At 50.2% G+C, this 26,219-nt stretch overlaps 1 protein-coding gene across 2 annotated transcripts in view; it reads left to right on the top strand.

Moving 5' to 3' along the window:
- The window catches only part of LOC138580836 (serine/arginine repetitive matrix protein 2-like), a 1,087,536-nt gene that overhangs the window by 461,740 nt on the left and 599,577 nt on the right, over positions 1-26,219 (top strand). For both annotated transcript variants that reach the window (XM_069651699.1, XM_069651698.1), the window contains exon 5: positions 7,823-7,909. In XM_069651699.1, the coding sequence (XP_069507800.1) occupies positions 7,823-7,909 (87 nt within the window). The remainder of the gene's footprint in view (positions 1-7,822; positions 7,910-26,219) is intronic.

The following is a 26,219-nucleotide window of genomic DNA, read 5'->3' as shown; positions in this document are numbered from 1 at the left end:
CTAGTCAAGAGACCAGATTTGGCAAAGCCTTATTACATTTGGTTCATCCCTAAGGGGTGCATGACATTCTTACTCCCACATCCAATTACATGCCACTGCTATGGGAGTCTATCAAAGATGAGGAATACTTCGGAGGATACAATCCCTTCGAAGAAAAAGTTACTTCTTACCTTCTAACATTCTTTCGATGGGATGTTCCTCCGACGTATTCCTTATTGCCCCTCCCATCCATCTCAGCACTAATACTTCCCTTGCGGTTGCAGCTTACGCTCCTTCAAGGTCAATAACCAATTCAGGCATGACTTTTCTAATATTACAAAACAGAACTGAGCAACGGACGCCGCGCGCGGATATTTATGGGCATGGTGACGTCGGCGCCGATACGGTGACCGTCGAGGGACATCGACTCGGCGGACGTCGACGCGCCCTCTACTGAAAAAATTTCCGAGGCCAGCAAGCTGGAGTCGAATTATCAAAGATAAGGAATACGTCAGAGGAACATCCCATCGAAAGAACGTTACAAGGTAATAAGTAACTTTTTCTTCTGGGCCTGCTGTGGGACACACTGGCAGAGGGTTTTCCCCACGGGGAACACGGTTACAGCGATTTGACCTGCTGCGGAAGAGACCCCTGATCGATCACCAGTCTGGTATCAACACCTTCTGTAAGTACTGGCAGCAAGTCTCTTGGCAGTCCCGTACACCAGGCTCCGCATGAGGAGGCTTCAGTTGCATTTCGTGGATTCTTGGGATCAGGAATCGGGTCATCAGGGGTGGCCCTGTTTTCATCCCACAACACCTGGACCACAACCACAGATGGTGGCAACAGGAAGAGAACATTCTGGTGGGCAGACCCTTCCGTCCACCCACCAGAGTACACAATTACCACAGATTCCTCACTCCATAGGTGGGCAGCCACCCTGGGAGCGCACTCAGTGCACCACCTCTGGTCCCAACCGGCAGAATCGCATCAACTGGCTTGAGCTTATGGCTATACAGTTGCCACTCATGTCCTTTCAACCGACCATCAGGGGCAGGTCGGTGTGCATCCAGACTGATATCCAGACATGCCTGTTTTATATATGCAACTGGGGCACCATATCCCTGCAACTGTGCGCGTTGACCCTGGAAATCTGGGAAGTGTGCCTCTCTGCGTTCCACCTTCTGGGGAAGTACAACCTGGAAGCAGACCGGCTCGGTCGCCTGGCCGCTGACAATTAAGAGTGGCAGCTAAATGGGAGGGTCCTCCATGTGTGTTGGGCAAGAATTGATGTAGTAACTCTGTGGGAGACTACACAACCCTTGTCCTCTTGGTATTAACCCACCTTTTGCTCTAGGCCTGTACTACACACGTTGGTAGTGTGACTGAGCAGCCAGGCTTATCTCAAGAGGGGTAAATGTGAGCTGTAGCAATGAAATCCACAAATGCACATAGCCAAGTAACACTTGCACCCAAGGTTTGTAGTGATAAATCATTTTTCTGATGCTTGTTAATCTGCTTAGAATCACATGCTGTGTGTATATAGTCTTGCATCTTTCTTTCGAGGATCGAAAGGTGACATTGATATGGGCATGACTGTAACACTATCCCTGACGTGTAGTGTACCCAAAATCCCTCACGCGTCTAGGTCCCTCAGATGATATCCCACCCCCCCCCCCCCCCCCCAAAATAGTTGTTTGCCTTATGCGGAGCTCGCTTGAGTTGATTTTGCTCAATTATTACTTTTGTCCCACGACCGATGGTCGTCTAGTCTTGGACTTATTCTCCAACTGCTTCGAAAACCCCTATGCCGAAAACATCCACTTCTGTTCGCCGACTGGTGCATTGATCAACGTCTGTAGACCGTGTGGCCTCGGCCTTCTGGTCAGGCCCTTACAGTAGGGAGTGTGGGGCCCAGGGTTGATTCGTTTTTGAGAATGCATTTCCTCTTCCCTTCCCCTCTCTGGTCTGACTGCCATTCACCTCTGCTGTGGAGAGGACTCCATTAAAACTTTGTCCGTTGTGCAACAGAAAATACCCAGGGAAAGACAACCATTGCAAATGCAATAGGTGCGTACCTCGTGACCACGACAAGTGTTCCTGTAAGTCCTGCAAACTCTTTCGTCCCAAGACGTTAAAATATCGGCGGACAAAGCAGTGGGTGACCTACGCAATGCTGGCCGAAAGTTGTTCCCCCGTTGGTGCTGTCGCCTCAGATGACGAGGACTCTAGCGGCAGCCATGACTCCGATCTTGAACCATAGACCTTTCAGCAGAAACCTCCAGTTCCCAGATGCCTGTCCCCGGCAGACAGACCACCGGTTCTGTTATGGGGAGTTCTCACCCCGGCGTCACACACCACCCAAGGCGACACACACAACCACTAAGGCCTCCTCGACGGATGTGTTGAAGTGCCAACAGGCCCACTGAAAACTTTCACGCCTGCCGATCCTTGGGGTCCCCCGCCTTCCCCGCAACTCTTCCCGGCATGCAGCTGGGCTTCCCTCACAAGAGCTGTCCCATTAAAAAAGCAAACTGCTACCGAAACGTCATCCAAGGGTGCTCTTGTACCTGAGGCTTCGGCGGAGTCTGCAACTGCGACAGTGCCTTCGGGCATGTCGAAACTCGATATTCAGCTGCCGAAAGTACGCCACAGTACAGGAGCACCCCCCCTCTTCGAGAGTAGTACTCTGAAGGCCCCAGCCCCTCTCTAGGGCTTCATCAGGTAAATCGCCACCTTCTCAACAGCCGTTCCCTTCTCCAGTTCCCTCTGCTTCATCCCTGTGGACTAGGCAGAGATTTGAGCATTATATGGATAAGGTGTCCCAATTCATAGACTTCTCAGAGAAATACATTGCCCCCAAGAGACCAAAGGAGGACTACTCCTATCCCATTCCACCAAAGCTGCAGAAGCATCCTATTCAATCAAAATCCCACCCGTCAGGAGGAGGTTTTTGTGTATTCAGAACCAGAGGAAACGTACAAGGATAATCCTTTTGGTCAGGACACAACTGACCAGTGCCCAGACTGGTAACAAGATCAGCCAGCAGATCAAGGGCCTTGGCTCTCACCCACTCCATACCCAGACATTATTTGTCTAGACCCACCTTCCCCTCAACAAAGGCAGTCATTGCCAATAGATGACAAGATGGTATTTAATGCCACCCTAAAGAGAGCAGCAGATCACTTTCAGATTGCTGCGCAGGAGACTGTCTAGGAATCTGACTTCGTTGCGGACATTCTCAAAGAAAAGCCTCCCACTATTCAGGCTAGTCCTCTTCTCAACTCCATAAAGAAACGCCTCACTCCTTCCTTATTTGTCTCCTTCCCTCTCAAGGGCCATCAACCCTTTGGTTGAGAAATGTTCGCCCCTACATCTGACCTTATGTATATTCAAGGTCATGCCACACCAGACTCTCTGGTTGTTCAAACCACCAGAAAAGGGGCAGGGGTGCCACTGTCTACAGCAGAGACTCCCCTGGATAAGGACTGCAAAAAACTCTATGCCCCTGGCCAACGTATTACCTCATCTGCAGCCTATTCAACCTGAATTGCGGATAATACCACCCTTCTTGCTAGTTACTAAGGCATGCAATGGGGCTTGCTCCAAGAAGGCCTCCAAGAGGACCCTGAACCCACGAGATCACGACTCTGAGGGTAGACGGGTGACCATAATCTCAAGAACACACTGGATGCTGCTGAAAGTGCAGGACGCACTTTGGCATGGGGAACTCTTCTCAAGAGACACACCTGACTATAAAAAAGAATCCGGTTTCAAGCTGGAGACTCAGGCCTCCCTGATAAACCTGTAGTGTCAAACTTGTTTGGTAAGGCTGTAGAGGACGCCTTGGGAACAGCAAAAAAAGAACATGAGATGCTGAAATCGCTCAATCAGATTTCAGCCAAGCCTTTTATAACAGCGGGGAGGTTCAAACTCTCGTTCCTTTCGAGGCCGGTCCTTCTCTTGATCTCCGCAGAGGCAAAATTGCGCTGGAGGCACCACATGGTCCTCCGGACAAGGTTCATCTGGCAACAGCTAATATCGGCATAGAGGACAGCGCAGAGGCAAGGGTAGAGGCAGAAACTCCACCCCAAGAAGCTCCCCTGCTTTTCCTTCAAAAGGACTTGTCAGTCTGGGTCCCCACCCATGCCTTCCCGGACAGGGTATCGTTTGGTTATTCATTCATGCATAGGAGGGGTTCACATCATACCAGTGGGTGTTCAAGACTGTCGCCCATTGTTATTGAATAGAGTTCCACCGGCCACCTTGATACCACCCACCTAAGAGGAGACTCCCATCACACCTGCAAATCCTGCTGGAAGAGGTGCAGATTGTGCTAGAAAAGGGTGCCTTAGAGGCCATCCCATTCACCAGGTAACCAAGGGTATTTTTTATTCCACTTTCTTGTACCCAAAAAGGATCTCACCATGCGCCCTGTTATAGACTTGTGCCCAGCGAACAAATGTCAAACCGCTAAAATTCAGAATTACAACATTGCAGGAAGTAATCCCACTGCTGGTGCAGAATGGGTTACATGGCAACATTGCATATGAAAGAGGCATACTTTCATATTTCAATGTTGCCAGCGCACAGAGTACCCAAGATTCATGATAGAAGACACGCACTACCAGTTCAAGGTTCTTCCCTTCGGTATTGCCTCAGCTCCATGGGTGTTCACGAAGGTACTGGCAGTAGTAGCTGCTCACCTATGCAGGCAGTCCATCCCAGTCTACCCTTACCTCCACGACTGGCTAATAACGGGGGATTCGTACAGAAAATGCCTATCCAATACCACAAAGACAGTAGATCTCCTCTTCAGTCTAGGGTTCGCAATCAACGAGAAAAGGTTCGCCCTAGACCTCAGCCAAGTCAAACATTTTCCTGGAGATCTAATTCGGAGCAAAGACTGCCTCCTCTTTCCCTCCGAGAGGGTTCTAAACCTGCTGTTCCTGATCCCTCACGATGTTGCCAGTCACAAGGTGACCGTACACAAGGCTTTGTGACTGTTATGGATGATGTCCTCCTTCATTTACCTAGTTCCACACGCATATCTGCGCAAGCGTCCCATGCAAGAGTGGCTCTCGAGCCAATGGTGTCAGGCCAACGGACAAAGGGACAATCTAGTGGTTTTCTGGGCAGCCCTAGTTTAGTCTCTGCAGTGGTGGTCCAGGTAACCTTCTGCAGGGGAAGCCACTCTCACCACAGGTGCATCTCTGACTGGGGGCCCAACTCCTTCAGGCGGCGCACGGGATGTGGCCTCCAGCGATAGCAACCAACCACATAGACCTATTCGAACTGCTTGCAGTGTTCAAGGCCCTGAAGGCATTCCAAACACTCCTCCAGGGGAAGACAGTTCTAGTCCTCACGGACAGTACTACAGCCATGTATTACCTAAACAAACAAGGGGGCACTCGCTCTGCAGGTCTATCAAAACTGTCACAGAACATATGGAAATGGGCTCTCAAGCACAAGATGTTCCCCCTGTCACAAAATGTTCCAGGGGAACTCAATCTTCTGGAGGACGTACTCAGCAGAGACCCCCCCCCCCCACCTACCCAAAGAGTACGAGTGGTGATTACACAAGGACATTGTTCTCAACGTCTTCGCAGACTGGGGCTTCCCGGAGATCGCCTTGTTTCATACTTTGGAGAATGCACAATGCCCAGATTACAACTCCAGGTACCCTCAAAACCACTCCAAGGGAAACGGTCTCTGGATAACATGGTCAGAGAAATGTCTACTCCCCTCCCGACTCCCCTGCTCAACAGGAAAGTGCAGAAGATGCACCAAGAACCAGTCGGGATGATTATGGTGGCCTTGCCAACCTTGGTTCTTCCTTCTCATGGCAATGTCGGTCTCCCCTCCCAGGAAGCTGCCATGCCCTTACAACATGCTGTCACAAGACGAAGGGGAGACACTACATCCATGCCCTCAAAACCTTCAACTTAGCAGCCTGGCTCCTGAGGTCATAGAGTTCGGGCATCGCAAACTCCCTCAGATGTATGGACATACTTGGGGAAGCACGAAAACGTAATACCAGACATTGCTACTCCAGCAAATGAAAATGCTTTGTCATTTGGTGTAATTGCAGAAACGTAAATCCTATTGAATGCACACAGACACATATTGTCCTGTACCTGACTCACCTGTTAGTTTCCCTGAAAGTCCACTTAGCTGCGCTTTCAGCATACACCACGTCCCAGAAAAAGATTTTGTGGTGGAAAATTCCAGAAATTAAAGTGTTATGGAAGGGGCAGAAAGATTTCCTCCTATTTCCAACCCAGCTCTGGGTGGGACCTGAAAGTTGTACTTACCAGACTAATGTGGTCTCCCTTTGAACTAATGCACAAGGCTAGCCTTAAGACACTCAACTACAAGACTGACTTCTTGGTGGCGATCACATCAATAAGGAGAGTTGGTGAACTGCAAGCCCTTTCAGTTCAAGACCCATTCATCACGATTCGCAAGGATAAGGTGGCCCTGCGCATTCACCCACAATTTGCACCAAAATTATTTCAAAGTTCCATGTGAACCATTCTATAGAACTACCCACCTTTTTCCAGAACCCCACTAACGTGGCAGAAAGAAGTCTCCACACACTAGATGTGAGGAGACAAGTGATATATTATCTGGAAACTACAAAACCACAAAGTTTTCGTTTCAGTGGACCCTGTCTCTAAATCGGGTATTTCAAAGTGGATTATAAACTGCATCGCACTATGCTACGCTCTTGCCACGAGAGATCTACCCTTCACGCCTAGAGCACGTTACTCGGGGCACAAGGGCTACCATAGCATTCATTGCAAATGTTCCTCTCAATTTGTATTTGTAAGGCAGCAACCTGGAGATACTCACTCTAGGTCTGATTTTCAGGTGGGACAAGCAGTGCTAAGACATCTCTTTGCTATTGTTCCTTCCCCATCCCACCAGCATCATCTCTAGGTACTGCTCGCTAGTCTATGCACGGCATGTGATTCTAAGCAGATTAACGAGCATCAGAAGACATGCATTACTCATATTAATGATGATTGTATCTGCTTGGATTCACATGCGCCTATCCTTCCTCCCCTCTTGGAGTAGGAGGAACATATATCTTACACCTCTCTTCTGTACACTCACGCATTCTGTAAGGCCCCCTGATGGCAGAAAAAAACAACCAGTGGAAACTCGACACGAGAAGGCTTTTGGGTACACTACACGTCACGTATAGTGTTACAATCACACCCATGTTGACGTCCCTTTCGATATTTGAAAAAAATATGCCATACTCTGCGATTACCACTAAATATATGCACAGCATGTGAATCTAAGCAGATGACAATCAGAAATAAGATTACAGTGAGAAAGGTATGTCATCTACAGCCACAAGCATGTCTTGAGGCACATCTACAAGTAACCGAAAATGCAAAGGGTAAAAAGCTGGGGTGATGGGGATATCCCTGTTGCACTGCACTGTGCTATGTGAAATGTTAAAAAGTGCAAGTGTTCAAAGTGGGAACAGTTCAGTTTTCCTATAACAATGAGCAAATGACAACGGAAGTGAAGCTGAAGGCTTTACATCCTTTAAACAGTCAGTTTTAAAAGAGCAAAAGCCTGTCGGCGGCCATTTGGAAGCTGAAGCTTTGGAAGGAGAGGTGCTTGGAGGTTTTTCAGTACTTGGGGAACTCGTGGCTTTAAGCATTTGATTTACAATGGAAACCACAGAAAAAGACATGGCTTGCTGCATTTTGGCAAGTCTTGGTATAAAATGGTACAAATGACTGAAAAATATGCTTTTAAATTTTTGAATAGGTAAAAAATATTTGAACTGGTTTCATCTTACTTTACTGCTTATCATTTGCAGCTTGGTTAAGGAATCTGCCAGTTCCCGCTCACCCTCTCCAGCTCCAACTAAGCAAAAGAAAAAGAAAAAGAAGAAAGACAGAGGACGGTAAGCACTTGAGTATGGTGTATATAAGTAACTGTTTACTTTCCCAGTTTGTTTTTAATTTGGTTATTTTCATCCCATCAAATCTGATAATTGGACCTGTTTGAACCAATTAACTATAGGCAGAGCTCCACAGAGGGCAATGAGTTGTAGTAAAGTGTTTAGAGTATAGCTCCTGTTTAATTGGCATGATGCTTGCCTGCAGACAGGGACACTGATGGATGTGGTTTCAGAATGTGTTGGGCGTGAGTAGGTTGACAATAGTTGGTGCTTGATTAGTGTCAATTACATACAATGCTGTAGGTCACAACATTCACCAGTCTTGGGCTAGTGTTTACATATCATATACTATTTTCAGCATGGTGTGACAGAGTATCCTTGCCTCAGAATAGTCATTAAATTGAGTCTATAAAAGGGTAATGCAAACTATCCCCTTTTCAATGTGATGGGGGGTAGTTGGATTGTTTTAATCATTAGCATGATGGAACAGATTGAAAATACACAAACAAGTACTTGTCTTTTCTTGGAGTAGAACTTCCTGACTGTGTTTGTCTCCTCCGTGTTTGGGTACAAACTGTATTGGCTCACCTATCTGGCTGACAACCTGCTTTTGGATTGCTGTAAGATTGGCATCCACTGCCTTTTACAGGCCTTTGGTCTTTATGCAGAGAGAAATGTGTTAACTTTACTACGAAGGGTTACCAGACATTTGGTCGAAAAAAATTGGTCGACCAGACAAATGGTCGAACCAATTTGGTCGAAAACCAAATGGTCGAATTTTTTTTTTTTGTATTTTCACTCCTTTTTTTGGGGGGGGGGGGTCCCCAACCCCCTTTGTTTTCTAAAAAACCCTTTTTTTAAAAAACGAAAACCTGAAAAATAAATATATAATAATAAAAAAAAAATTGACCATTTGGTTTTCGACCAAATGTCATTCGACCAGTTTTAAGTCGACCAAATGACTGGACACAACTACGAAGTCGAAGATGATGGTTTTTCATGCAGCACATAGAACGACTAGTAAGAATTGGAAGTTGAATTCCCAAAGAATTTGAGGTCTAAAACGTAAAATACTTGGGAAACAACATGCATGTAAAGAAAGGGAAACTGTACTTGATTGAGCAGTTTTATTAAAACCAGACAAATGGTTTGTAAAATGAAAGCTTTACACCACCGCTTTGGAAGATTTACTCTTAAGCCATTGCTCAACTTCTATGAATCCAAGTTGGTACTGGTTAGTTGTTATGGTTTGGAAGTGCATCATCCGCTAACAAATTAGAACTTCTGATTATATCAAAGGGCTGCTGTGGAAAAGCACCCTTTGCCTCCGGAAAGCCGTCCCAGTGATGGCTTTTTGGTTCAAACTGGGCCCCAATTGTGCTTGCCACTTACCAATCACCACCAAATTCTGTTGTTGTACAGCTGGATAAACATAGTAAAAACAGAGAGCTGCCTTGTACAATCTTGTAGTATTCAGCTTGTTAACTTCTCATGTACTATGGGAGAGGTTACAGGTTGCCACAAACCTAATGTTAGTGAAGAAAAAAATGAGATGGCAAGATTGGATTTATACCTGCGAAAAACTGGCTATAAAAGATATAAAGACCTTGGGAGCAAGCGTAAGCTGGGCTGTTGTGCTGTCTTTTAGATTTGTAGCCTTGTAAATTTGCAAGGACCATGCTGCATTTCCGCCTGAATCGCTTGTCGATTATGGATAATAGGTTTGTTTGGAGAGAGATAGTTAGGAGTTCCAAACTGTTTTTGCCACGTTCATTTGGACTCTTTGAAACACTTGTGTGAAGGTCTAAATCTACCTAGTTGGAGAACAGACATTTTTTGTGCATTTCATTGAAGGGATCAGATTTGACCCCTGGGAGTTTTAATGGGAGTTTTTATTTGGACCACTGTTATCATTATTTGACTTGTATCACTATTTTTTAAGTTGGGTTTTAAACTAAATTGTCTTAAATTGTCTTAAATTGTAATTGATTTTATTTTGAAATGCATAAAGAAATGGGAAGAAGGAAGTACAAAAATGTAATTAGAAATTATGAATGCATTTTGTGTAAAGATGAATTTTGTAATTTATTTTTAGATTGACTTATTTAGGCCATGCAACACTAATACAGAAATCAAAATACTTGTTCCACTATTACCAATGTTTAAGTATAATCCACCCCTGTACTGAATCTCCCCTTCCATAAGATATTGCGCAGCACTATTTCAAAGGTTTTCAGCACCTGATGAAATGGCACTAGAGTCAGAAGCTAGTTGTAATTGAACTTGTATGAAATTCCAGATACATGAACTCCCATCAGCCCTAGCCTGCATAGTCAAAAGCAAGTGAGCCTGGAGTTAGATGCTCAGAACATCTTGATAGCTGCTGAATGTAGTGCCCTAGTATAGCGACGCCTGCAATTTTTTAGTCAGCAAGACTGTGGGTGAGGAGGTGGGATTGGGGAGCAGCAGTTTGCTGAATACCCCTGTAGTTTCTACACTAGTTTGGGGTTAAATTTGTTTCTCAAGGCAGCCAAGCTTGTGCAGATGTTATCCTCGCTTCTTGCCTGTAACTAGCTGCATGTAATGGAGATCTCAGTGGTCTTCAAACACATTTTGAGACTTGGCAATGTAAAGCAGTTTTGCATCCATCAATTGGTACATCAGTGCCTCTAGAACAGTTATAAAGTGATCAAGAGGCATACAAGACTGTATCTTCCTCAATAAGGGTGGCTGGAAATTAGCCATGTGCACTTTCATCTACATCTATTTCAGGGAGGTCTCGTCAGTCGTAAGGAATTGACCCTGGCCATAGTGCGAGTTATATGTCCTTCCCGAGTAGTGCCACCCACAGTTCTGTCGTCTTGGCTCTCCCTCCTTCCCAACTGGTTGGGAACGCCTGTATCCACAGGCGGGCTGCAAAAGATAGCTGTCACTTTCAGACATTTTGAAGGGGTAGAGCCTATGTCACACGGGCATCCCTCCACGCGCCGGGCCCACACCTTACCCATATGTCGCCAACGTTCCACACCCATTTCCTGTTTTTTGCCTACTGGCGGGTCGGAATATTTGCTGTGCTAAGTCTCCCCTTTCAGGGCATTTCTTTTTGCTGTTCGTCCAGATTTCTTAGTGATTGGTTCTTTTTTTTTATTTTTTCTATTCGTGGTGCCTCACTCTACGCATGCCGTATGCGTCAGGATTCAAGTACGGCATCCGTTGCTGGAGGCAATTATCTGCAGCTGATCCTGCAGAACAGAAGTGGAAAACTTCAGGCTCACCCTCTGGCAAACTGTCTTGCCGCCTGCTCCAAAGACACTACAGTCAGTCTATCCAGGCAAAAAAGAGCCCACATTCAGGCACGAGTATCTGGCGCTTCCTACAACACGGCTGAACTCTTCAAAATCTGCAGGGAACTTGACAATCCTGAAGTAGTATCCTCTGCCCCATCTCCATCACAGGCCCTTTGCAATGCCCTCGCCAATCACTTCACTGCCAAAGCCCAGGATGTACTGGTCAGCCTTGCAATGCACTCTCCCAACCCATATCCCCCCTGACGCCTGCCTCCCCAGACCACTCACCGTCTTCCTTCCACCCTCTCCTCCTTTGCCTCTCTGGAAGAAGTCACCAAAGTAGTCCACTCCATGAAGCTCTCGCTGATCTCAGTATTCGCACTTTTGCCACCGGTTCTTTTCCATCCTCCCTCAAGCACTCCCTTGTTCGCCCCACTGCTTAACAATCAGCCGATCCTTCCTGCCTGGCCAACTATCACCCCATCTCCATCACTCCCCTTCCTGGTGAAACTGCTTGAGAAGTTGGCCCTCCCCTAACTTAACTTCCACACTGAACTTGTTGACAATCTTCCTGGATGCCGAGCATCCAGAGGCACGCTAACTGCTCTCCTGAACACCCCTGAAGAACTGCTTGCATCCCTTGATTCCAACTCCCCTGCTGTCCTCATCCTCAATCTCTCTTGTGCAATTGACACAGTAAAACACTCCATCCTCATAAGGCTCCATGACACCCTTGGTATCTCGGAGCAGGCACTGGACTGGCTTACCTCCTTCCTAACCGAATGCTCCTCCAAAGTCATACTAGGGTTCTTCGCCTCCCCTACTACTTCCCCCACCTGTGAAGTCCCCAGGGCTCCATTCTTTCACCATGGCTCTTTAACATCTATCTTACTCTGCTTGCACGCCTCCTCTCCTTCTCCCATAACTTCCAGTGCTATGCAGATGACCCACAACTATCAAAACTTCCTACTGACGCCCTTACATTCTCCTTCATCCCGACTGCCTCTCTGGCATCCAGGCCTGGTGTACTTCTAATGATCTCTGCCTCAATGCCAGCAAAATGGAGATCCTCCCTATTGGGACTACCTATGTCCACTCTTTGACTCCTCCAGCTAATCCGGAATAGAGCAGCAAGACTTTCCCTTGGCCTCTAGCCCAGGGACCGCATCTCTCCTGCCTTACAAAGTCTCCACTGGCTCCTGATCGCAGCGCATATTACATTTAAATCGCTGTGCATCGTCCACAAGGCTGTCTGGGGCTGGGACCACTATATTGCAACTCTTTCTGACCAAATAATACCCCCCCCCCCTCTAGATAGCTGCGCTCCTCCGGCACCAACACCTTGCGTGTGAAGCGGTTTGTTAAACAGAAGTTGGTGGTTCGCTTTCCTGGCCAGGCTCCCTTCTTTGGAATAGCCTCCCCCTACCCCTGTTCTTGAACAGGTCCTCAAGTTTCGGAAAAGCCTCAAGACCTTCCTCTTCTCTTCCTTAACACTCTCTCTCCTCTCTAATCGCACAGTAGCTTGAATGAAGCGCAGGGCCATTATGCATCCTCTGGGCCCTGACCTCCCACTTGTCTCAGCTGCTGTCCAACCGCTGCACTTGCTTCGGCTCACCCTCCCCTTGGAGGATGCACTTACCCTTTCTTCATAGCACTTAACCTGCTGCTCAGCATGAGCACCACAGCACCTGTCACATACCACTCTCCCCTGAACTGGCACATTCTTTAAAAAAAAGTTTTAAACCTTTATCCTTGCTGTCTTGTCAAGCAATAATAATCAGAACAATACATAGGGAAGCATAGATTTTAATTTGCAGGATTCATGTGTATATTGCATACGATATGTCCTTGGGTACATTATGAGTTCGAAGGGCCCAGAGTAGCTCCCACCACGGCAGGTGAATCAGAGACCTGTAGGTATTGATGTATCTGCATCTTCTTCTCCTGGGTCAGCCAGAGTCTGCAGATATGTCCGAAAGGGAGGCCATATATCCCAGGGTCTGCAACTAGATGACTGCAGTGATATTGAGCATTCCTCTTTGTCTGCTTCCCAGGTGACGGCACACAGCCACTGGTCAATAGTGGGTACAGCAGGCCGGAGCCACAATAGTCTACATTGCATTGCTAAAAGCATAGAAAGACTAGCCAGCCTGCGGCCGCCCCCTTAGATCGATGTTAACTCTTGGAATAGGCATTTCATGGGGGGGCAACTCGACGGTTCGCTGAAGCATCGCTGATATGGCTGTACAAACTTTAATCCAGTACTCAAATATTTTAAGGCAAACTCAGACCATGTGGAGATACCCTGCATTTTCAATGTGGCATCTGGGGCAGAGAGGTGAATGATCCTGAGATATAATCTGTAATCTGGCGGGCGTGTAATGAAACCTGTGCAATACTTTGAAGTGAATCAATTTAAACTTAGCATTCAGGGCCACAGATAGTATCCCACCTTTCCTCAGGCATCTCGGTTCCGAGATCCTTACACCAAGCCTCAAAGTTTTTTAGTAAGGGGTTTATTACACCGTTCCTGAAGCAATCTGTACAGTTTAGAGACTATACCTGAACAGCCATACCTGACACAATTGCCAGTAGAGGTTCATCTGGGGGCTGTCAGGGGAATTCAGACCACTTTCCTAACCGCACACCTCAGTCCAGCGTATTGCAGCCTCCCGGATGCGAGCTCCCCCAACTGCCCCTGTAGGTCAGTCCAACTAACCCTGCTCATATGTCACCCAGTGTAGAGTAGCTCTTAGCTGATGATTTGGCCACCGTAGTCTTACTTATTTGAGGGAATTCAGGGACGAGGTTCCAAAGCGTCAAGTCTTGTAGGAATTGGTGGGAACTACCAATCTGTTTCCTTATTTTGTCCCAAGCCAGAGCAGTGATGGCTGCCGGGCCGGGCACACTGGAGTCTCTCCGTAGAGTGGGCAAGAACAGAGCCCAGCTACCTAGATCCAGCTGCGAGTCACTCTATTTTCACATGTGGAAGTGGTTGGCCCTCTGCTGTCCAGTATGCCGCAAAGTGAGCCTACACCGCAAGTACTTTCTCATCTGGTACCCACATGAATCCCATGAAGTCCGCTGGGGCTACAGTGGTTTTGGTCAGGGGAAAATGCTCTGATTTAGCCCAATTGACCCAAAGGTCTGACAGAGATCCACAGTGGGCGACATACCGCATAATGGGTATGAGATTACGGCCCCGATTTATTATGTACAATAACGCATCTGCATAAAGAGAAACCATCATGGGTGACCCGGATATCCGTATCCCCTATGCAAATGTTTAAAGCATTAAATCAGCGAAGGGCTCCATGACGATCAGAAAGATTAGTGGAGACTAGGGGCATCTTTGTCTGGTCCCCTTACCAATATCAGACGGAGGTGAATGAAGCAACTGTATCCAGGAAACAAAGCTGGGACCAACATTGCACCTTTCTGAAATGCCAAGACACAGAATTGAACACTTTCTGCACATCTAACCTGGCCGCCAGAGCGCGCTCACCCCAGGATCAATTTGGGAAAGGGCGTTAAATAACCGTTACAGGTTGAGGGCCAAGGAGTACCCGGGAACGAAACCAGATTGGTCGGTATGCATCAAGTGTACCTTAAAAGGGGCCAGCCGGAGGGCAAGCACCTTGGCAAATAATTTAATGTCAGTTTATCAGTGATAAAGGCCTCCAGAGACTGATCACATACTCGGACCCAGACGTAAGCCCTAAATGACTCACCCCCAGACGTACCATATCCAAACCAGTAGACGCATTTAGATAGAAGCTTTGAGAGGAGTCCGCCACACCAGCCCAGCACCGAAGGAGGAGAGTAGACACCCAACCCACATTAATCAATCTGTCGGCATTAGAACACCTACAGAACCGGCTAGACCAGAACGGCGAGGAGCAATCATAACACTTACAAAGCGCGTTAGAACAGCACAGGGAGTGCCCCACTCAAACCAAAACCCTGCCAGGCGTATCCTTTTGCCCACCCCAATGAAATTGGGAGGATGGGCGAGTGCCACACTCGGACAGATTTCTGAACTTCTGTTAACCTTCATACAACCGACTGACAAAAACTCTGCATTTCTGCAGACTTATCTCACTCAAAATATCACACAACCATCTCTCGCACAACAACCTGCACGCACCTCACAACACCAACAGCACACGAGGACTGATATCGATCCAATACTCGCACCGAAGGTCAGCACCCGGTGTATACCGAGTTGAAGCTGCCAACAGAATACCACTCCTCACTATTCTACTCCCGCTTCACCTACTACCCCATCCCACCTTCTCATTTGCAGGTCTGCCAGAAGCCCTGGGGACCAACTCCGTTGGTGACGGTGCGCGGTACAAATACCTTTAACATTTTAACATAAAGGGCTATATGATCTTGGGAAATCTGCCTGCCTCCATTAAAGCCTATGAGGCTGCAGGCACTCAAAGATGGGCGACCGCATCCTGGACTTGCTGCTCACAGCCCCTATTTGCCTTGGATAGGCGTGATTGGCTACGCCTCACTACATCAAGTCAATCCAGTCGGCGGCAGGAGAAACGCCGGCCAACCCACAAAGGCCACTCAACAAGGCTCCCTGTCCTGAGCCTGTCACGCGCCGGACTGAGCCCAGGGCCACACTCCATGCCGGACCTGCACCAGGAGCTTCTCTTTACTCCCCTCAACCCATCTCATGTCCTGGTAAGACACTCATCTTCACGTAGACTTCTTGCTCACTAACATTAAATACGGAGCAAGCCTGCGATGCATCCCCCCACAGCTGCACGCTCACTGTGTAATTAACAGCAAAGTATTCATACATTGCAAATGCATGACCTATACTAAATACAGTGCATAGTTGTAAGTGTGGTTAAATGCGAATTAATGCGGGGTGGTCCAGTCCAGCCTAAATTATGCCTACGTCATGAATGTAGTTATGGCGCAATTATATTGATTTTAGCCCTGTTTGTATGACCTTAGCCCTGTATATGTATGTTCTAGCAACTAGACAACTATTATAGCTACTGCGACAGTATTGGTTTCAAACATCCGTGCCCATTCTGCATCTAGATACCCTTATACACTCCGATTGCTACTAGCCTACGACCAGGGCGAAAGTTTTACCCAGACACGTGTATTTACATGGTAATTAGATACTCGTGCTTTCTGAGCTCTGCAACATATCCCTGTACATAGTCTACTCTCAACTAGCGCTGCGACGATACCTTGAAAGTATGATTGTGCCTACTCTGCTTTTAGATACTTACACATAGTGTTCCCAGCCAACCCTGCCCACACTGCTATTAGCGCGTGGCTACTGATAAGAACCATATCCAGATATTTGTGTTCACACTAACTAGACACACGTGCTTCCCAATTTGACTTGGTCACTTGCACCTTCTCTACTGCAAGCCTGCAAAGCTGACCTGTTGCTCTAAGCTTAATTGCGCATTACCAGATCGCTACCTTGCCTCAACATGCATCTAGTACCCTGACTGTTTTTGCAGCCTTTGCCTTGATTTTGCTTTAGCATTTCCGAGACTGCAAATTGCCATTGCGTCTGATAGTGCTCCTTGGACCCTGACATTGCTCTTGTTGCCCGTGCCTGTCTTTGCATTTGTATTCTTGAGCCTGTCATTTTGCCATTGTGCCTGCTTGTGCTCTTAGAACCTTGACACTGCTCTTGTTGCCCGTGCAAGTAGCTAGCACGCAAACCCCCATACCCAACAACAGTTATGCTAATCTGGACCATTATCATCATGTTTCCATTCTGCTTGGTCCCACACAACCTCCCATGCACAGGGCCGCACTTCCTCTCCCACCCCAATGGCCTCAGCAGACCAGCATGTCCAAGACACCATCCCATCCCCTGTCCCACACCATCCCATCCCCTGTCCCACACCTTTTCTACCCAATACTAACCCCTTCCAAGCTGTCTTCCGTGAGTCTTACTCCACAACAGACATCTGCACCTTACAAAAAGCAAAGCGATCCACTATCCCTTGCATCCCTATCCCTAAGAACCTCACTATCAGTAATTCCTACCCCAGCATAGGCACAATAAGACTCGACCGCCTCAGATCTAGGACACACACCACTTCGATTCCTACTAACTCAGGCCTAAGTAAAACCAAACCAGCCACACACCTCACATACCCAAGATTATCTCACAACCAAATCACTCCCTGCACCAATGTCTCCTCCACCCGCACACTCAACAGAAAACCTAGCCTAACCACCACCGAAACTATCAAAGGCGCACTCATAAACGCGAGATCTTTAGTCGCCCATGCCTTAGACATGGCGGACGCCATCTCCCTTAATGATCTGGACTTCATAGCGATTACCAAGACCTGGCTCTACTCAGCCTCTGACCCCGCACTAGCTCTACCCAATGACTACACCATCTACCGCATAGATGGATCAAATACCAAAGGCGGTGGTGTAGCCATTATTGCAAGAAGCTCCCTCAATATAAGACGCATACAAAACCAGTCACTCCCATCTGCGGAATTACTCGCCATCAAACTATCCAACACCAACACTAGCACAATCACCACCCACCTCATCTACAGACCGCCAGGCCCCATATCATCTTTCAATAATATAGCTCTCCTGCTCTCCAGCATCACCAAACCCAACTCACGATTACTTATCTTGGGTGACTTCAACCTTGTATTCAATGATGACAAAGCAAATACCATCGCTAACACTCCCAGAACTAGGACTTGCCCACATCTCACAACCCACACACAACAAAGGCTGCATCCTTGACTGGATAGCTGACCTCAACTGCGCTAACACCATCCTCTCCAATACACCTTGCGCCTGGATGGACCACCACCTCATCACCTTCACCATCAACAAAGACAGTCGAACACCTGCTTCCCCTCCCAATGCTCCACCTACACTCACAAGAAACAGCAAAAATATCACAGTTGAGAAACTCCTCCCTCTACTCCAACCTATCGACTTCTCACCCACCATCACCAGCCCCACTGAATTTGTAGATCTCTACAACACGACCATTCTCAAGGCCATAAACATTGTAGCACCACTCAATCTACGAAAAGCCAAACCACGCGTGCATCTCAACTCCTGGCTCACTCCTGAACTAAAAACTCTCTGCAAGACAAGCTGAACTAGCGTGGAAACCGTCTCCTTCCACTAACAAAACATCCTACGCACTAGCCTCAAATACCTACAAATCAGCAATCATCCAAACAAAAAAAACATGTATAACAAAAGAATCTGCAACGCCAAATCCAACACTAAAGAGCTCTTCAACATCCTTAGAGACCTCGAGTCCCCATCCCTGACACATGCACCAAAGATCTCACTTGGTGGACCAACATACAAGAAGCACTCCTTGGCAAAATTGCTATGTTACAACCAAAACTAAGGCAAAGAAACAGTCTCACCTTCGCTGACAACCCTATCCCCTCCACCCACACCCCACAAATGGATGACAAAAACCTATTCGAATTCACCACCATCACGATCAAGGAGGGTGAGGATATAATCAACTCTCTGAAACCATCCAAATGCCAAGGTGTTATCTGCCTGGCGCCAGTCATTAAAGAGGCAGGCAAACATCTTGCGCATTTCATCACATCCCTTATAAACGCATCTTTCAAATCAGCATAGTAGCTAATAACCTAAAGGACTCCTGGGTACTACCCCCTTATCAAGAAACCCACCTTAGACCCTAGTGTACCCACGAACTACAGACCTATTACGACTGTGCCCTTCCTCCTAAAAATCCTTGACAGAGCTGCCTACCTGCAGATACAGAACCATCTTGAGAAGAACAACCTACTAAGACAATCAGACTTCTGCCCCAAACACGGTATCAAGACTGCCCTAATTGACCTCAAGAGACAAATGGACAGCATCAAAGACAATGGCAAACTAGCCCTTCTCCTCCTCGACTTGTCAGCCGCCTTCGACTTGGTCAACCACGACATCCTCTGCAAACACTTAACAGGAGCAGTCAAATTCTCTGATAAAGCTAATGCATGGATCCAGTCCTTCCTGAACAATAGATCCATGAGGGTCTTCGCTCCCACAACCTCTACCAAAGCAGCCCCAGTTACATGCAGCGTCCCTCAGTGATCCTGCGTTTCCCCCACACTATAAAATGTATTTACAAAACCCCGATTCGACATACTGGACCGCTTGGGTGTCATCTACATGAATTACGCAGAGGACACCCAAATACTCATCCCACTTATAGGCGACTATTCCTCCGATGACACAGTACTCCATAACATTTATTCCATTATCCAAGAATGGATGGCCAAACACGGATTGTGCCTCAAAGACAAGACTGAGCTGCTGCTCCTAGGCTCCCAAACCAGACTCAATAAACTTGACAAACCCTACCAGACATTCACCATAGACGGCAATAACATCTCCGTCTCCAACAGCGTCAAAACTCTTGGGGTTTACCTTTACTCCTCACTTACATAGACAAGACAGATCAATGCCATCTCATCCGCTACCGCTTATACATGCAAGCTTATCAATGACAGCAGACCTCATCTCTCGTCTTCCAATTGCACCACCTTAGCCAGAACATTAGTTATTTCTAAAGTCGACTATTGCAACGCTCTCTAGCTGGGTACCAGCCAAAAGAATATTAACAAGTTGCAAGTTCTCCAGCATGGGGTCTGGCATGGATTCACATGCTCATGAATATTCCCCGTCGTCAGGCTGGGAATCCTCGGTAAAGAAAAAACCAGTATCAGTTTCGTTTCTGATCTGTCTTTCGTAGTAATAACCAATCACTGGTCTCTGCGTCATACTGACCACAGCCAATGACTGCCCTCTACCTAAGCACCGCCTCTGGCAGCCATCTTCAGATTTTTACCGCACGTTCATGTGTTGGGATCCTCGTGCTATTGCTCTCGAGCGTTAGTGCTATTTTTTCGCGCTTTTTCACAAAAACTTCGATTCTTTCGGTCAAAAGAGCCTCAAGCTCCACCGATCCTACATCCGATCAACGGGGACCCGTGTCGGATTCATCTGTGCCCCTCAAGGGTGAAGATTTCGTCGAGCTACGCTTCGGAGGACTCCAGAAGCTTCTCAGGCCCGGTCTCGGAGATGGCCCAGGAGAAGGGAAGCTCGACGCCCGGAAAGCTGTTCAGGGCCTGCCCTGGATGCCAGCTGCAGAACGTCTTCAAGGAGGACGAACACTCTTTCTGCCTTTACTGCCTTCATGGGGACAAGACGCACGTGGAGAAGGACTGTGCGTTTTGCGGCAACATGTCGGAACGGACCATGAAGGACCGCCATCAACGTCTCGCCAGCTGGCTGGAGGGTAAGAGCCCGTCTGGCGAGAAGAAGAAGAAATCTGAGCGGTCTTCTAAGACCTTTGAGGGCGCCCCGGCGACGGGGGCCCAACATAAGGCCAAGCACCGCGAGTCCGCTGGCACCGGGAGCGCCGAACGGTCGGGCTCTACGGGCGCCAGGCAGGGCGCACCCTCCCCGGCACCATCAACCACGAGCCAACGCTCTGGGTCGGGTAAGAGGAAGGCCGAGCACCCGGCGAAGCTCCTGGAGAGACCCCGGTCGAGCTCTAAGGCAGAGGAGGAGCGTGGCAGTGCCCCCTCCCTCAAGGATAAGGCGGTGAGCGCACCTAAGGTGGTGAAGGCCTTGATCCATTCGACCAAGCCCTCTATCGAAACGGTCGCGGCGGCCCTGGCCCAGCCTGTGGAGGCTGCACCAGTGGTGGCGGCCTCGGGGCCCAGAATCTCCCTGCCTCCTCGGAGGGAGTCTTCTTTCGTGCCCATCGATAGGACCCCCGTGAAACCCTCCGTGGGGAAGAAGGGGGGGCAGGGCGTCGGCGTAGATTCGGCCTCAACCTCAGAAGAGGAACTGATCGAGGTCTTAAGCCACGGCCTAGGCGTGGAACAAGACCAGCCCGTCGGAATGGGCCCCGACGCAGGTGACGACGACGACATCGTCGAGGATACCGACGGGGCCCCTGCTCGCCCGTCGGATTCCCCTCTGCCAGCGCCGCAAGACAACTCAGCGGCCATTTTGTTGGCTATACAGTCCTTATGCTCCGAGATAAGGACGAGACTACCGTTACCGACGGAGGAACCTCTCCCGTCGGGGGATCCAGAACCGGGACCTTCTGGTGTTCCCCCTACCAAGAAAAGAAGGATTCATCCACCGCCTCCTTTTCAACCGTCGCGCCCCGTCCAGCCCTCCTCCCCGTCCACCCGAGGGGATGATACGGGGACTGACACGGCAGCGACGGGTACGGACGACGAGGCATACGACGAGGATTTTCCGTCGTCGCCTCCCACCAGGGCTTCTCCGCCCGACGAGATTGGATCGTTCCACTCAATGATCGCCAGGGCATCCGAGCTTTTCCAACTCTGCCCTGAGGAGAAGAAAAAGGAAGGCTTCCTTTACCAACGGCGCGAGACCAAGAGGAAGACGGTCCTCGCAGTGCCTCTGTTGGACGACATTTGGGATGAGGGCCTTTCCCTCCTCAAGAACCCTTCCACGACGCCAGCGAAAAGAGACCGGTACGAGAAAAAGTACCGGGTCCCGGACTCAGCCCCCCTATGCCTCCGGGCGCAGCCTACCCCGGACTCCGTCGTCTCCGCGGCAGCCAGGAAGAAAGCGGGGGGGGGGTGCGGCCTCCACGTCGACTTCCCCGCCGGACGGCGAGGGAAAGAAATTGGATGCCATGGGGCGCAGAGTCATCTCGTCGGCGGCGACGACGATTAAAGCGGCCAACGCCTTGGCTATCGTGGCCCGCTACGACAGGGAACTCTGGTACAAGATAGCTCCCCTGCTGGATTTTCTGCCGGACGACAAGAGGGCGGAGGCCCTTGAGATCCTGCAGGAAGGTGAGGTGGCCTCGGACCACGCCATCACCGTGGCGACGGACATCGCCGACACTGGGTTCCGCCAGATGGGCAACGGCGTTTGCCTTCGACGTCGCGGATGGCTCAAGGCTACGGACTTTCGGCAGGACGTCCAGACCAGGGTCCTGGACATGCCCTTCGACGGGAACAACCTGTTTGGGAAGACAGTGGACGATTCCCTTCAGGCCATCAAGGCGGATACTGAGACGGCCCGGGCCCTTGGAGTACTGCAGCAACGGCGGACGCCCTTTCGGAGCGGCGGAGGCAAGGGCGCCTCCAAAGGTTCCGGCGGCGGTTTCGCTTCCTACCGTCAAGCGGCCCGCTCGTCGTCGCAAGAGGCCTACAGAGGACGAGGCAAGTCTGGCGGACCCCGCCGTCGTCGCCAAGGAGGCCAAGGCGGCAAGGCCGCGTCCAAGCAGGATTGAACCGGCCGTGGGGTCGGGCCCCCACCGAAGCACCCCGGTGGGAGGCCGGCTGGCGGGCTTCGTCAGCGTGTGGGAGTCCATCTCCACCGACCGTTGGGTGCTGGACGCCCTGGCCCGGGGCCACGCGCTCGAGTTTCAAAGAAGGTGCCCGCGCGTCCCCCCCGTGGCCAGGAAAGAACTTCACGTCCCTCAACTTCTCCTGGAGGTAAAGGCGATGCTCAGAAAGGGCGCCATCGAACTCGTCCCAAAGAGGCTTCGGGGCTCCGGAGTCTACTCGCGTTACTTCCTCGTGAAGAAGAAGACGGGAGGATGGCGCCCCATCCTGGACCTGCGACGCCTGAACAAGTTCATCAAGGCGCAGAAGTTCCGGATGGTCACCCTCCAGCACGTCCTGGGTCAGCTGGAGGAAGGAGACTTCCTATCGTCGTTGGATTTGGAGGATGCCTACTTCCACATTCCCATCCTAAAGGGGCACCGAAAATTCCTCAGATTCGTGGTCCAAGGGCGTCATTACCAGTTCAAAGCCCTTCCCTTCGGACTGCGGTCGGCACCCAGGGTTTTCACCAAGTGCCTCGCACCGGTGGCGGCGCAGCTGCGCCGCGAGGGGATTCACGTCTACCCCTACCTGGACGACTGGCTCATCCGCGCCAAGACGAGGGAGCTCGCCGTGGTCCACACGGCAAGGACCGTCCAACTCCTCACGGACCTGGGATTCTCCGTGAACTACGCCAAATCCCACCTGGTGCCCGCGCAAGTCGCACTGTTTCTGGGAGCGAGGCTCGACACAGTGTCCCTTCTGGCCTCCCCGTCGGAGGAGAGGACCAGGACCATCCTGGGCAAGGTGCAACGGATGTTGGTGGCCGACGCGGCCAAGGTGAGGTCCATCAAGTCCCTCCTCGGGATGATCTCTTCCTGCATCTACCTCATTCCCATGTGCAGGCTCCGGATGCGCCCGTTGCAAGAGTTCCTGGATGCGCGCTGGATCCAGACGACGGGCAGCTTCGAGGAAAGGATCAAGCTCGACGAGAGTTTCCGACGAGCGATACGGTGGTGGGGCACCCGCGCGCATCTGACGGCGGGCATGGACTTCCAGACACCAGCCCACCAGGTGACTGTGACCACGGATGCCTCCCTAGAAGGGTGGGGAGCGCACACCGAAAACCTGCACGCAAGGGGACTCTGGCTCCCGACGGAGAAGTCCCTGCATATCAACGTCCTGGAGCTCCGTGCAGTGTTTTGGGCCCTCAGGTCCTTCCTTCCGTCCCTCAAGGGCAAGGTGGTGAGGATCTTCACCGACAACACCACCACCATGTTTTACATCAGGAAACAGGGCGGAACCAGGTCCCCAACGCTGTCCAAGGAGGCGCAGGACCTGTGGCATTGGGCCGTCGCCCAAGGGATTCTTCTGGTGCCGTTTCATCTGGCAGGGATAAAAAACACCATCGCCGACTCACTCAGCAGGGAGCTGCGCTCGTGCCACGAGTGGGAACTACGGCAGGATCTGGTGGATCGCCTCTTCCGACGGTGGGGCACACCCCAGATCGACCTGTTCGCGACGGCGACGAACACCAAGTGCCGGAGGTTCGCCAGCAGGTTTCCCCAGACGAGGAGCATGGGCGATGCTTTCTCGTTCCCCTGGGAGGGCCTGTTCCTCTACGCGTTCCCTCCCTTGCCTCTGCTAATCCGGCTCGTCAACCAGCTCAAGAGGTCACGGTGCAGGATGATCCTCGTCGCACCTGCGTGGCCGAGGCAGATATGGTTCCCGGACCTTCTGGACTTGTCGGCGTCCCCGCCAATCAAGCTGCCGGCGGACGCGGATCTACTCTCCAGGGAAGGAGGCGCCATCCTCCACCACGACCCGAAGTCGCTGAACTTGCAGGCCTGGCTCCTGCAGCGCTAGAGTTTGGAGGATACGACATACCGGCCGATTGCAGAGAGGTTCTTGCAAAGGCCAGGGCGTCCTCGACTCTTAAATGCTACGGACACAAATGGAAGAGGTTTTCTGTCTGGTGCCACGCACAGAAGATTAACCCTCTACGGATTACGGCTCCCCAAGTGCTGCCGTACCTGCTGACGCTGGCCAAAGCTGGTCTGGCACACGCGTCCATCAAGATTCATCTTGCTGCGATCTCCCGATACACCAGAACCACGGGCCGGACGTCCTTGTGGTCCCATCGTCTGGTGAAAGAGTTCATGAAGGGACTGTTCAGATCGTTCCCGCCGGTGAAGGCTCCGGCCCCGGCGTGGGAGCTCAACGTGGTGCTGACCAAACTTATGGGACCTCCGTTCGAGCCTCTGCACTCGGCCCCGTTGAAGTTTCTATCGTGGAAAACAGCTTTTCTCGTGGCCATCACCTCCGCACGACGAGTGGGAGAGATCCAGGCCCTTTCCTGCAAGGCCCCGTACTTGACTTTCCACGACACGAGGGTAGTGCTCAGGACGCACCCCTCCTTCATGCCCAAGGTACCGTCGGACTTTCATCTCAACGAACCCTTGGTGTTACCTGTGTTCTTCCCGTCGCCTTCGTCGCCGGCTGAGAGGACTTTGCACTCGCTGGATGTAGCTAGAGCGCTGAAGTTCTACGTGGACCGCACGAAAGGTTTTCGGAAGACGTCACAACTCTTTGTGAACTTTGGACCTGTCAATCAGGGGAAGGCTCTCTCGAAGGCTTCCATCTCCAGATGGCTCTCCGGCTGTATCATGTACTGTCACCGGTTGGCAAACCGACCGCTGCCTGGCCGTCCGAGAGCCCATTCCACCAGAGCGATCGCAGCTACCACGGCGTTCCTATCTGGTGTGCCCCTGCTGGACATATGCAGGGCTGCTACGTGGAGGTCGACGCACACCTTCACGAAATTCTACTGCGTCGACCGGGATTCCAGGGAGGAGTCCAGGGTCGGCCAAGCAGTGCTGCGCAACCTGTTCGCCTGAGGTGAGCCTGGTGAGGAGGTAAGATGCTTAATGTTGAGTTGATGTGATGCTTAATGTTGAGCCTTTGCCACCTCCCGTGGTTGTGCATGTGTGTACTGCTATGTATTCTTTATTCATGAGCATGTGAATCCATGCCAGACCCCATGCTGGAGAAGGAACAAGTTACTTACCTGTAACTGTTGTTCTCCAGCATGGGTCTGGCATGGATTCACATGCGAACCCTCCCGCCTACCCCTCTGCGGCTCTTCACTTGGTCATACTGCCACTTCACGTGCTTCCAAATCTGAAGATGGCTGCCAGAGGCGGTGCTTAGGTAGAGGGCAGTCATTGGCTGTGGTCAGTATGACGCAGAGACCAGTGATTGGTTATTACTACGAAAGACAGATCAGAAACGAAACTGATACTGGTTTTTTCTTTACCGAGGATTCCCAGCCTGACGACGGGGAATATTCATGAGCATGTGAATCCATGCCAGACCCATGCTGGAGAACAACAGTTACAGGTAAGTAACTTGTTCCTTATCCAAAACACACTGAGAGCACCCCTAAACATTCCCAAACACAAACACGTATCTGACGCCAGATGCTCCTGCCAATGGCTATCTATACCTCAAAGAATCGAATACAAAACACTCTCCTCCTTTGCAGTGTGGACCAGTTCACCATCAGGATCTTCAATAAGAGGAATGTGACGCCCGCCCCCTCCTGGCGCACCAGTCTGGCCAGCAGCACATCCGGTCACTCGCACTCCCCATATTGCCTAGCAGCTATTGGATTATCAAAAAATA

Source organism: Ambystoma mexicanum, chromosome 3p, assembly GCF_040938575.1.
Source record: "Ambystoma mexicanum isolate Mex_15411 chromosome 3p, UKY_AmexF1_1, whole genome shotgun sequence".
In the NCBI taxonomy this organism is placed as follows: Eukaryota; Metazoa; Chordata; class Amphibia; order Caudata; family Ambystomatidae; genus Ambystoma; species Ambystoma mexicanum.
The sequence above is the reverse complement of the archived record's forward strand: the minus strand, read 5'-3'. Positions and strand labels throughout refer to the sequence as shown.